This window comes from Glandiceps talaboti, chromosome 13, assembly GCF_964340395.1.
Source record: "Glandiceps talaboti chromosome 13, keGlaTala1.1, whole genome shotgun sequence".
NCBI lineage: Eukaryota > Metazoa > Hemichordata > Enteropneusta > Spengelidae > Glandiceps > Glandiceps talaboti.
In genome coordinates this window covers 7,138,518-7,155,462 of record NC_135561.1, presented here as the reverse complement: position 1 = coordinate 7,155,462, position 16,945 = coordinate 7,138,518, and the positions used below count along the sequence as shown (strand labels likewise).

General features: G+C 36.3%; 1 protein-coding gene and 1 long non-coding RNA gene across 2 annotated transcripts in view; both read right to left on the bottom strand.

Moving 5' to 3' along the window:
- Positions 1-57: 57 nt before the first annotated feature.
- On the bottom strand, positions 58-8,786 carry LOC144444602 (uncharacterized). Its single transcript, XR_013481858.1, has 3 exons — positions 8,748-8,786; positions 1,146-1,183; positions 58-130 (listed from the first exon to the last, which is right to left on the bottom strand). It is a non-coding gene; the product is annotated as an uncharacterized LOC144444602 (long non-coding RNA).
- Positions 8,787-13,671: 4,885 nt separating this feature from the next.
- Positions 13,672-16,945, bottom strand: part of LOC144445009 (sodium-dependent phosphate transport protein 2A-like) — a 5,000-nt gene continuing 1,726 nt past the window's right edge. Inside the window, exons 2-5 of the mRNA XM_078134560.1 lie at positions 16,644-16,919; positions 15,653-15,954; positions 15,304-15,481; positions 13,672-14,798 (exon numbers count right to left, since the gene is read on the bottom strand). Of these exons, the coding sequence (XP_077990686.1) occupies positions 13,672-14,798; positions 15,304-15,481; positions 15,653-15,954; positions 16,644-16,919 (1,883 nt within the window). The remainder of the gene's footprint in view (positions 14,799-15,303; positions 15,482-15,652; positions 15,955-16,643; positions 16,920-16,945) is intronic.

Sequence of the window (16,945 nt, the reverse complement as noted above, 5' to 3'; positions counted from 1 at the left end):
TTTGTCCGTTTCCAATGCCATTTGGCGTCGTTGTGCCTGGCACTTGAGTTTCAATAGGTTCACACTTAGGAAAGTGGTTTTCAGCATCGGGAAAGTCAGCTGTCACTTCCTTGTCAGACATATTCGTTTTCTGTTCAAATATAAAAAAATGCATTATACATACAAACGTACGTACGTACGTACATACATACATACATACATACATACATACATACATGCATACGTACGTACGTACATACATACATACATACATACATACATACATACATACGTACGTACATACATACGTACGTACGTACATACATACATACATACATACATACATACATACATACATACGTACGTACGTACGTACGTACGTACGTACGTACGTACATACATACATACATACGTACGTACGTACATACATACATACATACATACATACATACATACATACATACATACATACATACATACATACATACATACATACATACATACATACATACATTCATACATACATACATACATACATACATACATACATACATACATACATACGTGCATACATACGTACATACATACATACATACATACATACATACATACATACATACATACATACATACATACATACATACATACATACATACATACATACATACATACATACGTGCATACATACATACATACATACATACATACATACATACATACATACATACATACATACATACATACATACATACATACATACGTGCATACATACATACATACATACATACATACATACATACATACATACATACATACATACATACATACATACATACATACATACATACATACATACATACATACATACGTGCATACATACATACATACATACATACATACATACATACGTGCATACATACATACATACATACATACATACATACATACGTGCATACGTACGTACGTACGTACGTACGTGCGTGCACGCACCCACACCCACACCCACGTACGTACATACATACATACATACATACATACATACATACATACATGTACATACATACATACATACATACATACATACATACATACATACATACATACATACATACATACATACATACATACATATTATGAACATATATGATACATAAAAGACTACTAACCTTTACGGTAATGTCGTCACTAGATACACTAGACATTTCTGTAAATAACGAAAAAAAACACTATGTAATTGATGAAGTCTAAAAATACACGTATCCGTTGTTAATTTCACCATTTATTACCTATAACATTTCAACTGACATAAACAAAAGTTATTTATTTATTGTTTTTCTTCTCATCAACGTCATCGTAAGGCAGCCACTTACAGATGACTCAGGAAAATTCGCTGTACCTTTGATGAAATAACAATGTCAACGAACAACATGGTTAGACAGAAACCCACTAAAAGCATGGTAATGAAGAAAAGTTTGGCAAACTTACAGCATGGACAATTGTTTATATATGGACAAATTTACTCTAAAAACAAATCCACTTACATACTTTTTATATGATTACAGTGTTTTGTCGGGCGACCTACAAAACCTCGCTATGTAACATCAAGCCTACTGTATGGTACATTACATGTAAAAACGTTCTATGTCTGGCAGATTGACTGGGTGTACACAGAACGGTGGAATTAAAAAGAGATAGCAAACATTTACGAAAAAACATTGATAACTCTTTCTGCGCAAATTCAAAGGACGTAAATTTTACAAATCAAGAAGCAAAATATAGTTTAATTAACGTGCCATAAAAAATATACCCGTTTATGCTTACAATTTTCACATGTTACCGAGACTGTCGGACCTAAATTTGGTGCTTGTTCATTTACCCTATTGACAATTAATGATACAATTTTGATGCAGTTAAAATGTAAGAAAAACGAAAAAAAGGGAAGAAGAACGCAAAAAGGAAGTCAACTGGAAGTGGGAGTAGCCTTACCAGCATAACCTTCTCTTAGTTGAACAGCGATACCAAGTTAGTAGTCGAGAAATGATGTTTGCCACAAAGTTTACATATATATCGACAATTTTGATCTCACGTGAACAAAAGGCAAGAATTTGATTGAACAACAGAGTTTTGGCTGCAAGGTCCAATCGTTCTAGCTTACGCCATCCCTACCCCTAGAGCTCCTCGAGCCAAAATAATATCGTTGATTTGCTATTAGGCATCATTTGAATTATTCATCAAAAAATCAGATTTTCTGAAACAATAACCAAAATCTGCCGATCTTTACTTTGAGCTAATTATGTTAAATAGATCACAGTCATATTTTAACGTTGAACAAATTACATTAGATATGTTATGATACCATCGTTGAAAGCTTAGAATGTGAGGGCGTATGCCAAAGACGTTAGTAATGAGGCTACAGCATTGAGAGGTGTGTGATGTTGATAGATTGATAGGGAATGAGAATACCATTACACAAATCACTACCATACTCTTTATATGATAAGTGTTTAGTTGTGATTAGTGTTCGTTAGCATGACATTAGTTATACAAAGTTAGACACTAATCACCATGTCCACTTCAGTCTGTCGTCTGCTGCAATCAAATGATAAACCATTATCTTTACGAACAATGGTTTGTCTTTGTTAAACTGTCAAGCTGACACTCTAGATGGCGCTGTCAAAACTGTCAATCAACGTCAAGCCCTCGCTGTGATGATAAAAGGCATCTGTAGGAGCCAAAACTATACCCAGGGATTGACACCAGTGTGTTTCGGTCTCAACCTCAACTCATTCTTTTAAAATCAAAGCAAAGAGAATCTAACCAGAGACGGAGTTAGAAATAGTTCTAAAAAAAATACGAACGGAAAACAAACTGTTCAACATGGTATCCGAAAGTTTAATTCAGCGTTCCGCGTTTGTTATTTCGAAGTCGTATAAATCGAAAAAAAAACTGGTTGATAACCGAATTTTGATGGAATGTGATTATTGTAGAACATAATATGTTTAGAAAAGCTGCACGAGCTGCAACTTGAACGGTTTTGAAACCGTTTTGTTAGATATAATATTATACTCGTAATATTGTACATTTACAGTATTGAATCATCTGTGGGTAAACATAATTGTGTAACTGTGTGTATAATATGGTACAATAGATCCAATCAAATTGATTCAGCTCCCCACCCCCAAACCCCCGCAATTTCAATCTGTTCCTGTAATTCTTCTGGATACACTCGCACCCTAATTAACATGTAAAAAGACTAATTATTCCTGTTTTAACGATTTTCATTGAACGTATTGGTTGTCAGATCGAAGAAAATAATACTCCAGCAGCTTTTTAAAGTCTGCATATTACAAATATTGGCACGTCTTCACTCCTCAAATCTTTTCAAATATCTAGGTGGGCAATCTAAAAAAATCGACATCCGTGTATCTCCAGACTGTGGCTGTCCCTTATATGTGTATGTCTGTCTGTCTGTGTGCGTCTGTCTGTCTATCTGTCTGTCTGTCTGTCTGTCTGTCTGTCTGTCTGTCTGTCTGTCCGTCCGTCCGTCCGTCCGTCCGTCCGTCCGTCCGTCCGTCCGTCCGTCTGTCTGTCTGTCTGTCTGTCTGTCGTTGCAATAAAGTCCTTAAAACCGTAATTCAGTGGTCGGAGTCCTGCGTAATCAACTTTGATTCGATTGTAATCTGTAAAAGTATTATTACTTTCGTACACGTAAACAAATATATGCAACTCTACCGTAGTTGTACGTCATTGAATTACCCGGCATACAATGTAATAGTGTGATCATACATATTATTCAGCATTCGAAGCTGGTTTTTAAAACTTGTGATATCTTAGACAGTTGACATAATGATTCTTACACATTACAAATTACCTTTTAATTTCGAGGAGACGTAATTTCTAAGTACAATAAACCCAACATAGGAAATAGTAGTCGGATTGTAAGAACAATTTTTCAAAAATAAAAATTACAAAGTATTGTTACAGTAGATTTCGTTGCATCAGACAAAACCCTCTCGTTTATTTAAAGATGAGGAACTTTATAGACCCAAAAGACTGAGTTGAAAATGTATTGCAAGTCATGTATATTTACACCATATCTGTGCACAGTCCACGTTGGAGAAAATTCACAGGCGTTGCTTTACGCGTGGAGGTCACAGACATATATTTCTTAGCTAGGCAATTGATAGTAGTCACCAGTAAACTATATTAAGAAATTGTATTCATAAAATAAGAATTTTTTCTAGTGAAAAAATAAGAAAAACAACGAAAATCCACTCCGTTGTGTATCATAGACATTCCAGCGTTCATTACTAAGTGGGCTGTGATAAACGAGGCCATTGCTGAGGTAACTGACAAAGAATTATGGTCTTTCATGCGAAACGTACCAGATGATATCATTTCACGATACACGTACACGTACACGTGCATGAACATCATATGTAAAGACCTGGTTCCAGTTATATATAAACTTTGATCTGCAAATGTGAAATACCTACGACCACTATAATAGAGTTCTCTATAGTGGTCTAACTAATATCATACACGACGTTTTACACTATGCAAACTATTGTGTCGATCTATTAGAATGTCATTCGTTTGGACTAATATTAGCCCACTATTTTTTAAGTTCAATTTTAATACAGAAGGGAGAAATGCCTAATTGATGATGAAATCATTGAATATAAAAGCGTAGAACTTCATATTAAAAACTGCATATTCCCATTTTATGAATAAATGGTACTTATTGTTGTCGGTGGCCGAGTTTGTACGCCTCTTACCTCTGCAGCCAGGTGTCGGCGGGGTTTGTTTTAAAATTTAACCAGGTCTGTATGGAAGAAGGGTGATGCTTAGTTTGACCCTGCCGAACAACGCAGGTTTTGCCCGGGTACTCCTGCTTCTTTAACACTAGGACGCTGCTCTTGTGGCGACCATTCACCAAATTTCCCAATTTATTTGGACGAGTGAAGATTAATTATCTATGTGATCAATCGTTGTATTTAATTTCATTATTTTAATTCTTAGCATGGTTTGATGTGTCATTTTACTTAATAATAAATAACGTTTATTCGCCAATTTAATAAAATTAACTTTAAAATAGATAAAAGACAGAATCAACATGGCAAAATTATGTCTGGCATATCTGGCATAGCATCTTGAACTTAACTTTATGTACGGTTGAAGACAAAATTAGTATATATTCTATTCCTACATTTTAAGATAACATTGGTTTTCTCAATGATAATTCGTTGATTAAAACAACAAGAATGACTTGTATATAGCAATACACATAGTTACTCAATTACAAGTTCACTTACTTTCAAATAATTTCCAATTTAAGTTTCTTTGTCATACGTATACCGGCTGCGCCAGTGGTCACTAGAGGATGCTTCGAAAACTGGCAGAAAGCATGGCCTAAGTACCCGATGACAATTTAGTGCGGTTACATGTAAATTGTCAAATATTAAACTCATCATACAAAAAGTTCAGACATGGTGACCATGTGGAATACATGTGCAACCATTCCATACAATGAATGTGTGTCGTACGATGCAAATAAATCAGTTCAACTCGCGGGTCACGTGTAAAACGATCACAACTTATATATTGGCATTGAAGTCTGCCATTATTTTGGCAGGGTTTGGTGATTACATGTATGTGCTACCAAATAACATTTAAATAGGAGTGAAAAATACATTTCAAGAAATCTACAAAACCAAGGCTCTTACTGGTGAACGCTTTTGATACCCACATCGGTTTTAACTTTTGTAAGTCATGTATATGTATTTGCTGACTATTTTTCTTCAATCTGTACGGCGAGCTTTGAATGTTTTTACTGGACGAGTATACTTTCTGAGACATCTTAACAATATCATATAATGTCAGTATAATGTTAGTTTTTGTATAGCGCTTTTCAACATTTACTCCAAGCGGCACAACTGTTCTCAACTCCATGGGAATTGAAGCACATAATCCATTGCAGCATATTATTAGTGTGCAGGCTTATAAAGCATTCATACCGTAACCTGCTGCTTTATCTTACATGTTCTCAATTATACAGCTGGGTTGACTGGGGCACCGTAACATAATGTCAATCGTTTTTGTAACTGTTTCTACACGTATGATTTCATGTCATGGCTAGGTAAGGTATAAAACTGTAATGACACTAAATACGGAGCTATCATATGAGCAAGCTATAGAGCCCACGAACACTTTGTACATTGTAGACAACGTACACGTTAGAGTCTAAGTAACAGATGACTGAGTTGTATATTATTCTGTAACGTTTTGGTTTCTAGTTGATCAACGGATATACGGTCATACAACGGTGAAGGAGAAAAAAACGATTCATTGTAATAATTTATACCGATTTAAGCTTTATCCCATCAATGTGACGTCGATAGTTTCATTACACTTATTGTCAACTTATTGAGGTCTGTTTTGTTTGGACTTTCATAATTGTTTTCAGTTATAACTGCATTGCTATGTTTATGTCTCGAAGATTTACCGAGCTAGCACAGTAATATTTGAGTTATTTACTTACTTCACCGTCTTCTTACAAATTAATAGAACAATAATCTCACTTATGAATAATATTAGGATTTGATAAATTATCTATATTCGTCCAAATAAATTCTGAAATATGTATAATGGTCACCAGTGAACAGTGCCCTAGTGCCCTAGTGTTGAAAAGTAGGAAACTCTAGTACCTGGGGAAAACTGCATTGTTCGGCAGGGTCAAACTGAGTATCACCCGCATACCTGGTTATTTTTTAATCAAATCTAATCGACGTTTGGAGGGTTCGAGACCGTAGAGGTAAGAAACACACGAGCTGACCATTTGGCCACTGACAATCCGAATATTTGTTCTTTTGGTCGCTATTGTGATATCTGATTGAAGTTTTGAACTTATTGTGATTTACCAATTTAATTGATCGGTGATATCTCTTTTCAATCGAATTGTTGATTAATATACCTAATTTTTATCGCACTGTCTACTGGAATTGATAAGAAACAGATAACTAATCATGCCCAAGTAGCTGGATAAAACTGAATTTTGAAGCCAAAGTTTCAATGAATGCGTCCCATGTGCGATAATGACAATGACGTCATTGGACGATCGAATGGTCTCTCAAAGGTTACTGTCCGCTATGTACGATGTTGACCTACTCTGCATTTGTGGGTAAAACATGACGTCATTATATCTCCACATTCGAGAGAAACAAATGTGAGGCTCCTTTTATCTTTGCTAATAATTGCTATGCTTAGGGAACAACGAAGTGTCACTTTTACCAATCCTGTATAGCGACCACTCTAAAACGAGAGTTTTACAAGATGGCAAATCTAGCTTAGAAGAAGCTGACTGTACATTTTGGCACGGTATTATGGGAAATAAACAATGCTAGGATTATGAACCTCTTTTGAAAAAACTGACCAGACAATGCTGAGGCTAGTAGTGGGAATGAATAAGAAGTCCCCCGACGTTTAGAGATGTCCCGTTACGTGATGTATAATTGATGAAAATGGTACCTTTAAGCATAAAAAAATGGAACTTAGATAAAACCAACCTAACGTTGGTTCCATTTAGCACTTTGGAGCAAACGAGAAACATGGACCGAGATCTAGACATTGAGCCGGTACTTTTAAAGCAAGAGGCCTGAGTAAGTTGATGAGATTTGCCAAAACGGTTCATGCTATAAACCGGTTGTTAGACCATGCATTGTCTGTAGTCCAAGAATAACCATTACGCTAGACCTCAGCCTGAGAACACCATAGAATTGGTTGACTGAACGACTCGCAGTTGTTACTAGCCACCTATTCATAATTAGTTTATTAAAACTGCTTGTAACGATTTCGGTCCATCAAAATAACCAATAAAGTTCAGGGTAATTCGAACAACTTTGATTTTCAAAGAAATTTGTTCCCAAAGACACATTCTTTCTTCGAGGAACGGAATGTGTTAAAGATATCTTATTCCATTTTTCTCTAAAACTATTGCTTGAATCCTTGTTTTCTGTATTACAATTGATTTCTGAGATTTATCTATTTTGCACTGACGATGTTTTCCGCGAACTTAAGCTTGTTCACCTACATGTGGTACTGGGAACACAAATTCTGATGGCCCTACTTACGAGTCTCTACCTCTTCCGTGTCAGCAACTGTATACCTAATTATGGTATTCAAATGAAAATTCATCTGTGTTGGTAATTCAATGTGTTGCATTTTCAAGACTGTGTTTGGATCAAATGATGTATGTGACACTCAATATATATACAAAAAACACAATCTAAACTGTGACATGCGATCTTATAATTGCCTCGATCTCAAATTTTAGGTGTAACTGAACTTGGATATGAAAATGAAGCGGGGCTACATCTGAAAACTTTCACGTGATCAGTGGGCATTTCATGCGTTTTCATTTCTGCCGAATTGAGTCCTAAACAACCACGCCACAATTTCCCACAAATCTTATAATTCTAGTTGAGTGATCACGATTCCGACAATTATGTGTAAAGTTTAAATTAATTACTACAAAAAATCCGTAAACAATGTAATTTTTTAAGTAATGACTCAGATGTATATAAAAATTTCAACCTTTCTGTGTTCGGTAATCAATAGCCCTGATTTAAAATTTCGAAATGTAAATTATTTGCAAGGCCTGGAAACGAAAATAATCTATCTACTTAGCTTGTATATAAAAATGAATCTTTTACGCTCCTCAAATTGTCAACAAAGATCTTCAAATAACAACTAAAGTATGAGTTACTTACATTGAGATCGATGACTACCAATATTTACGACTCTGTCAACTCGTTACTTGCTGTCATCACTCTAACAACTATAACTAACTTACAATGTTGACATTGTCCTTTATATATACTATAACCAACTGTTGTTGTTGTTGTTTGTTTGTTTTCTTCAAATTAAACAATACTTTGGTAAAATTTAAGAATTTCATGACGTACAAAAGACATTTGTAACTTTGCCAATTTGTATAGGTATAGGTATCGGTATAGATTAACCTAGCAAGGTTATGTAAATGTACGTCGCTGGCGAAAACATCCTGTGGTTGGAAGGCGGATCTCCGGTAGCAGGCACTCAGAAACAAATACCCACTGAAAGAGACACACAAACACACATAGACACATACACAAACAGACAGACAGGCAAACAGACAGTACAGTACAGACAGACAGACAGACAGACAGACAGAGACACACACAGATACATAAACACAGACACACACGCGCGCGCGCGCACACACACACACACACACACACACACACACACACACACACACACACACACACACACACACACAATGCCGGTATATGCACGACAGGGCTATGTCATTGTTCTTGAAATAAATTCAAGTCATAAAAGATATTTTTAAAAATAGTAAATTTCGTTAGTAAAAGCTCTGAAAATGTATTTCAAGATGCACATAGGTGCGTTAAATTCAAGATTATGTGTTATATAAAAGAAAACGAGTTTCATTTTCGAGTAACTATGGCCTTTGATTAAACAAAATTTACAAGGAATAAAAAAGAAATTCTGAATCAACAGTTATTGAGATTTTCATATCTGTTCCGGGTAACTACACAATGTATAATTTACGATCATACAATTAAATAAGTACAATTAACAATTGTAAATAAATAGTGAAACCAGACCACCTAGGGGATTGGGAAAATATCAATATACTGTACACTTAAGTTTGAAGACTTTCAAATAAGTTGGTATTGGTAGTGATATCATGACACTGTCTGACATTATCTATCCTTTGGGAATGTTAGCAGTTACCCTCACTTCAGACCACTATAGAACATGTTTGAAGTGGTCTGAGCACTCACTGAGCGAAACATGGCCAGGTTCTATTCTTATTGTATTAAACATACCTGGTTATGTACTGCACATCTGGCTGGCAAATTTAAAAGAATGTTACATGGTATTTTTTTAACAACGAACAATGGTGTGTTTACAGACTTTACCATGCACTCACTGGAGAAACTACACAACTTGCATTACGTTGGCCAACCTGTAAAACCATAGATAGTGGAGGAAGAACCGACTCTCTATGGTATAAAACAGATTGCCTTCATTACACTGCATTGTACTAAAGTTGTTCAATGAGGACTACCTCTCTGGTTTCCAAATAAATGTCCACACTCTCCATAATTATACTGATCCACTGTACTAAAGTTACATGCATATCACAAGTTTTTCAAACATATTAGAGGCTGTCAATTAATTATTGATTAATTTCATCCCTCTGGAATCTAGTTTGATTTCAAACAAACACTATATCGTCATCATGTAAACACATGCTTTTACATAGCAACGTGCGTGGTACGAATGAATGCAACAGAGCTCTGTCACGTAGTCCTAAACCTGCATGGATTTCTGTAGAAATGTGTGTTTTTGTGTGTATTCGTCTGCATAAAAAGAAAATAGCTGGGAGCAATCCCCTTCAAAAAATATTGTTATGCAGAATAGTTTTGCACTTGACACAAAATAGCACCGAGAAACTGTTACATGAAGATAAATGGTATTACTATAGTACAGGGTTGTAGACGGCTGGGGACAACATCCTGCAGGTACATGAGTCAAGGTCAGAAAATTCTAGATCACTAGCACGATTTATGTACGACGGAGGTAGTGACGTCAATTGAAATGTTATAACTGCAATAGGTGGGTACAAAGTCAGGCGAAATATTGTTGCCATGACTACTACTCTGGTCGTTGGAATGAAATCCCAGTGCTTTTCAACTTACGTGTCCTGAAATGTCACAATAACACCCAAGAAATAAACAATAACAGTTTTATTGACTTGTATTTAAATGTGTAGCTCAGATGTCAATCAGAGGTCAACAAACCCGATTCCGATTCATAAGCTTCTAAGGGGCCGTGTTCTCTTTTACAAGGAAGGTGTTTCTACAAGGTTAATATTGTTGATCAAAAATGTTATTGGAAAAATATATCAAAACAGTTCTATCTTTGGCGTTTATTAGAATGTATACGTATGACATAAAATACATTACTTGTGATGTTTTGCACTTCTGTCACGACCTTGGAACCAGCTCTCTACGACCGCTGGCAGCAATCTGGTCGTCGACATTATGCAGCATCCAATAGTTCATCTACAGGGTAATTAGTCGGGGTACTATCATCCGAGATCTACATCAGCAATGTCATCTCGGTAATATGTCTATCAAAGGATACGGATTTCTGAAGACCCAAACTTTATCCTACTATGATAAAGTTGATAAGGAATGTGACAGAAAGTACAGTATTTACGTCATATAGTCGTGCAAAGAGACGCTAGTGGCAGCTGACATCGACAATGTTATCTATCATATTCTGTGTTTATTTCAACCTGAAGGTCATCATAGCTTGATATACTAGTATATAGGAGTGTTGTTTGTATATAGATACAGATGAATACTATTAGGTAAAGTCACACGTGAGACGTACACACAGGGGTCTCTTTCCCGGTCTTTCACAAGATCTAGAATGTTTTTCCTCTGTCTGTGACTCCCACCATCCCATTCTAACTCCCCCCTGTCTCTTTCCAATCTTCCCTCCTTTCCCCTTCCGTATGTATGTATGTATGTATGTATGTATGTATGTATGTATGTATGTATGTATGTATGTATGTATGTATGTATGTATGTATGTATGTATGTATGTATGTATGTATGTATGTATGTATGTATGTATGTATGTATGTATGTATGTATGTATGTATGTATGTGTGTGTGTGTGTATGTATGTATGTATGTATGTATGTATGTATGTATGTATGTGTGTGTGTATGTGTGTGTATGTGTGTGTATGTATGTATGTATGTATGTATGTATGTATGTATGTATGTATGTATGTATGTATGTATGTATGTAGGTATGAATGTATGTATGTATGTATGTATGTATGTATGTATGTATGTATGTATGTATGTATGTGTAATCTTGGTAAGTCCCTCTGTTTGTCTTTGTGTCTCCGTCTCTGTCTTTTTTGCCTCTGCCTGAGTTTCTGTCTGCCCCTTCCCCTCCCATGTCTGTCTGTCTGTCTCTCCCCCCCTCTCTCTCTCTCTCTCTCTCTCTCTCTCTCTCTCTCTCTCTCTCTCTCTCTCTCTCTCTCTCTCTCTCTCCCTCCATGATAAGGAAGTCTAGTAAATTCTTCGAGTACGAAAGTTGAATAAATTTATTTACTTTATTATTATAACGGTACACTGATAGTTTAGCACCATTAATTGTTTCATAAATACCCTGTAGTGCAAGCCTTATCATCATCAAAAACATGGGCATACCAACCTAGCTGCTATGAGATTCGACATCACCGCTTTCAAAATAAGTGATGTAACAGTTGCTCACACAATGCAATAGAAACGTACAAGACCCTATTTTATATTAAAATATTTCAGACTTTAATACAAAGCTGGTTTTACCAATAGATTTTTGGCATCTCTCGACAAGATTTCAGATATACAATAAATGAAATTATCTGCAGCATAGTTTTGCAAAACTTTATGAAAATTATCCACCATTTTCTCTGGCCTGACAGTTGAACTTATAGTTTGTTAAAAGGATTGTGTGGTCTGGACGAGATGACGCCCCTCACACGTGCACATTGGCCTACCTACAGTACACCGGTGAGGGCGGAGCGCACGGCGTATCTTACAGTCTAAGTATTGTGTTTAGTTTGTGATATGTAGTATTTCGTTGAAGATGAACAATATGCAAGAATAAACAAATTCTTAAGCTTTAATATATACATCCAAATATTACAAGTCAGAAAAACTAATATGGTCCCTGAAGTGTTGAGCAATCGGTAGCCGTAAACCAATGGTTTTCAGCTAAGAATTTATTGATAGGATATGGTGGTAGACTCCCACCTCCTTTCAGTCTGAGACATTCGGGTTTTTACCCATCAGGATTTTGCCAACAGGTAAGTGTCATAGTCGAACAGAATTGGGGTTTCTACCTAAACAAAGTTCTTAAAGGGCAATGTTTCAATCTCGGATTATCCCATTGTGTTGTCGCATCAGTGGAGCTATATGGATAACATGGGAGCATTCTTTTGCTCTGACTAAATGTTTATAGCTCTACCAAACCGTTTTTCACACCTAGATGCTAATTCTAATCCAATGTGGGCCTTTAAGAAACACTGACTGTCACCATAGAGTAAAGGACGAATAATCAATTTTCTTCTCGCGATTTTCCGGATTTCAAATATTATTTTCTCTATATTTCAAATAAAGTTTTAAATATTGTTTCCTCTCACCTTTTTTCCCTATTTTCTTTTGTTATCACTTACTGTCTTATCAGAGTTTACTAATTAGCAGATTGCTAATCCTAGAACAAACTCACGGGCTAATTGCCCAATGAACACATTTCTCAGTGAGTGTTAACATCTACTGATAAGACTAATGGCAGTGCACTTCCTTTAGTCGGATCAGTAGATGATTACACCATAGACCCTACTATGATTACACTCACTCCGCAATGTGTTCATTGGGCAATTAGCCTATGAGTTTGTTTTAGGATTAGCAAACTACTAATTAGTGCAAAGCTGGTAAACTCTGATAAGACAGTGATAACGGTAGGAAATAGGAAAAATCAGTGATTTAAAACTTTATTTGAAATGTAGAGAAAATAATATTAGGAATCCGAAAAACCGCGAGAACAAAATTGATTATTCGTCCTTTTCCCTGTGCTGCCGCCTGACTTCAATCGTTAGCTCATTGCCATTACTATCAGTATGTATTGCTTCATTGACATAACTATTATCTGTCTTGATGCCATCAGAGTTTGGTATTGCTATCACATGACCGTTTGGGACGGCACCTCCATTCACTTCATCTCCAATGTCTATAACGGGATTATCCTCTCCCTGGTTTGTATCGATAACTCTCATCACTACACCTCTGACTGGAGAATCTTCTTCCTCTGAAACATCCTTGGTTTCATTGATGGACGCATCTCCGCCCTTTCCACACCGGCATAGTACTTTGCATTTCCTGCATCCCATCATGCATTTCGTTATCAGGTTGTCATAGGGTTCTAAGGAACGTAAGCATTTTGGTAAAAACTTCCAATTCTGTAGCTTTTTCGGTAAACGCTTTTGGCATTTGTATTGTAAGATTTTCAGAGTTATAACAAATATTAAAATTACACCGAATATTATCAAAAATAATGCTAAGTACTGCCAGCCAAGTAAAGACAAAACTAAGACAATGGCCGGTAAGATAAAAAATACTGTTAAAACATATGCTATTGAGAACCATCTATATTTAGCTGTAGTATTTCCTAAGAATTTTGCTCCATTAAGTGGTGGTTTTCTGGTGAAAGGAATAGGGAAGAACAATAGTATACCTGATAAATTAAAAAATAGATGACAAAGAGAAATTTGGACACCCTCTTCAAAGTCAGTTGAACTTGAACTAGCAAAAGCAGCTATGAGACTGGTAAATGTCGTTCCAATGTTTGCACCGAGTGTCAATGGAAACATTCTTTCCAAGGTGATGATTCGCATTCCTACCAAAGGCGTCAACATAGAGGTAAAAACCGAACTACTTTGTAACAACATGGTGAACAGCGCTCCAATCAAGATGGCGACGTATCCGGTCAGCCATGACAGTTTTCCTGGGAAGTTCGCATTAAGGAATTTCTTAGTGGCGATGGCGGCGCTGCCTCGAAGCATCGAATTCAGTACCTTAACAATTCCAATTAAGCATCCCATCAGTAGGACCAAGGAGAAAATCAGTAAGATCAACCCGATAATCTCATCAGCTAAGTCAGAATAAGCGAAGAGGAAATCACCTGTCGTAAGGAAAGTAGGAGCATTGTTATGAGCGTGACATCTCAGACTGTAGTCGTCTGCGGTGAGATGAAACAATTTTTGGCAATCCTCAAACGAAGTATTCGTTTGTAGTAAAGTACCCAATATAAACGACTAAAACTATTCCGCATTGTCACCTTCAAAATAAGACTTCATACAGTTATGATAACTATGGCGTATAGATATGGAGAAAAAAGTATCGATGAAAATAAAAATTATCAATTTGTTTTGTTAACATGACTGTACAACTAATATTCATGTGAGAAAAAAGTGAAGTACCCATTGAACTACTTAGAGCAATGTTCAAGTATGCTGTTATTATTGTTTTTTTTTGCAAATAATTTTCTTTCTGTTTGTTCTTTATTCATTTTGATTCCTGGGTATGGACAGAATAAAGATAGGATTGGCATAAGCAAATATTTGACAAAATGTCTAGTTCAGAAACTGCTGAGTAAATTTAAGATTTATTCATATCCTTATACTTACATCTTTCTATATAATCTGTATAGTTGTGTACTTCGGTGTAGTTATACAAAGTACCATTACTATCATAAAAAGTTTCGTTATAGTAGTGTTCTTCAGTCACGCACCATCTATCCACTAGGCTCTCTTCTCCAGGTTCGATTTCACCTAAGGCTATCCTCTCTAACACGCTTATGTCAATCTGTGTAGATATCCCCAAAGAGAAAATGTTAAATAACTTTTACTGTAAACTAGAAATGATTGAGTTGGCAGTACAATATTTAAGTTTAACAACAACCGAGTTGCCAGTACAATACTTAAGTTTAACAACAATTGAGTTCAGCAAATAATGCAATAAGTAACACAGGCTTACCTGTATAATCTTTTCTGTGATTGGATCAGTTATTGAGATTCTATCGTTAGATTTGATTTGGTGTAGATTGGAAGATTCTACGATGGCTGATGTCAGATGATACAGATAGCCAGTCAGGGTTTCCAAAGGTAGTAGAACGAGTACGGCTAACCAGTTAAAACAATCGTGTACTGTAGCACCGGCGAAGGAAAGTCGAAAGGAGTCCCTGTCACCAGCCTGTCCACCAGCTACTATGGTATTGGTTACTGATGTACCAAGGTTGGCTCCCATCACCATAGGAATAGCTTCTTGCACCTGGATAACTAAACAGCAGAACGGAAAACGTTTCATTTAGTATCACTTAAAATAACAGTACAAGCTGTCTAAAAGGTGTGGCATTAACTACGTTTGAAAGATTATTTCATACTTTGCGAGTTCCGTCTCGAGGATGCACATACTGAAAAAGTTCTGAGCTCTATTAAATCTGTCACGTGGTTGGACCAAAATTAGCTTTTCAAATGAACGAAGATTTCTTGTTGGAACACATGCAATTAAATCTGACAAGTCCAATAATTACAGTATCCCTGCACGTGATTAATTATATGGCCTGAACCCAGTAGACGATAGTGCAATTTAATGAGTACCAGAGCAATTCAATGTGGTTGAATTAAATTCCTGCAAAATTTGGCGGGTAATGCGTACAAATATCTGTTGGAAGATTGACCCCTTTGAGAGATGTTTTACCGGCCGAACAAATTCTGCCATCTATCCACGTATGTAGCGGAATGAAAAACATATTATTTTCATATTTACAAATTTGGTCACTTTAAAGGAAACTTTTGGGAGCTGATAACACAAACAGGATGGGTGGTATTTGTCCAATTGTTAAGGTGTCACAAATATACCTAAAACTCCTAAACTTTAGCTCATATAGATTTGGCGGGAAAGTTGTGGGCAGCGGAGTAGGCAGGTGACGATGTAAGTGTACTAAAGCATTATAAATCATACTTACTATCTGATGCTACCATGGAAACGATGATAGAGGTCGTTGCACTCGAACTCTGCAGGAGTACTGTAACCAGCATGCCAATCATTAGACCGGTGATAGAATTTTCTAGTATCGTGCTATCAGACAGGGCAGCACCTGCCGCTGACCCTCCAATCAACGTGAATGCATCACCCATCAATGCCAAGGCCACGATGAAGAAGTATAGACAAGTGAACACCAACAGGGTCTTGCCGATCCAATCAATCAGAACTCGTTTAATTTTTCCGCCACACGTTAGAGCTATAAATATAATTTGAGTAGTATGA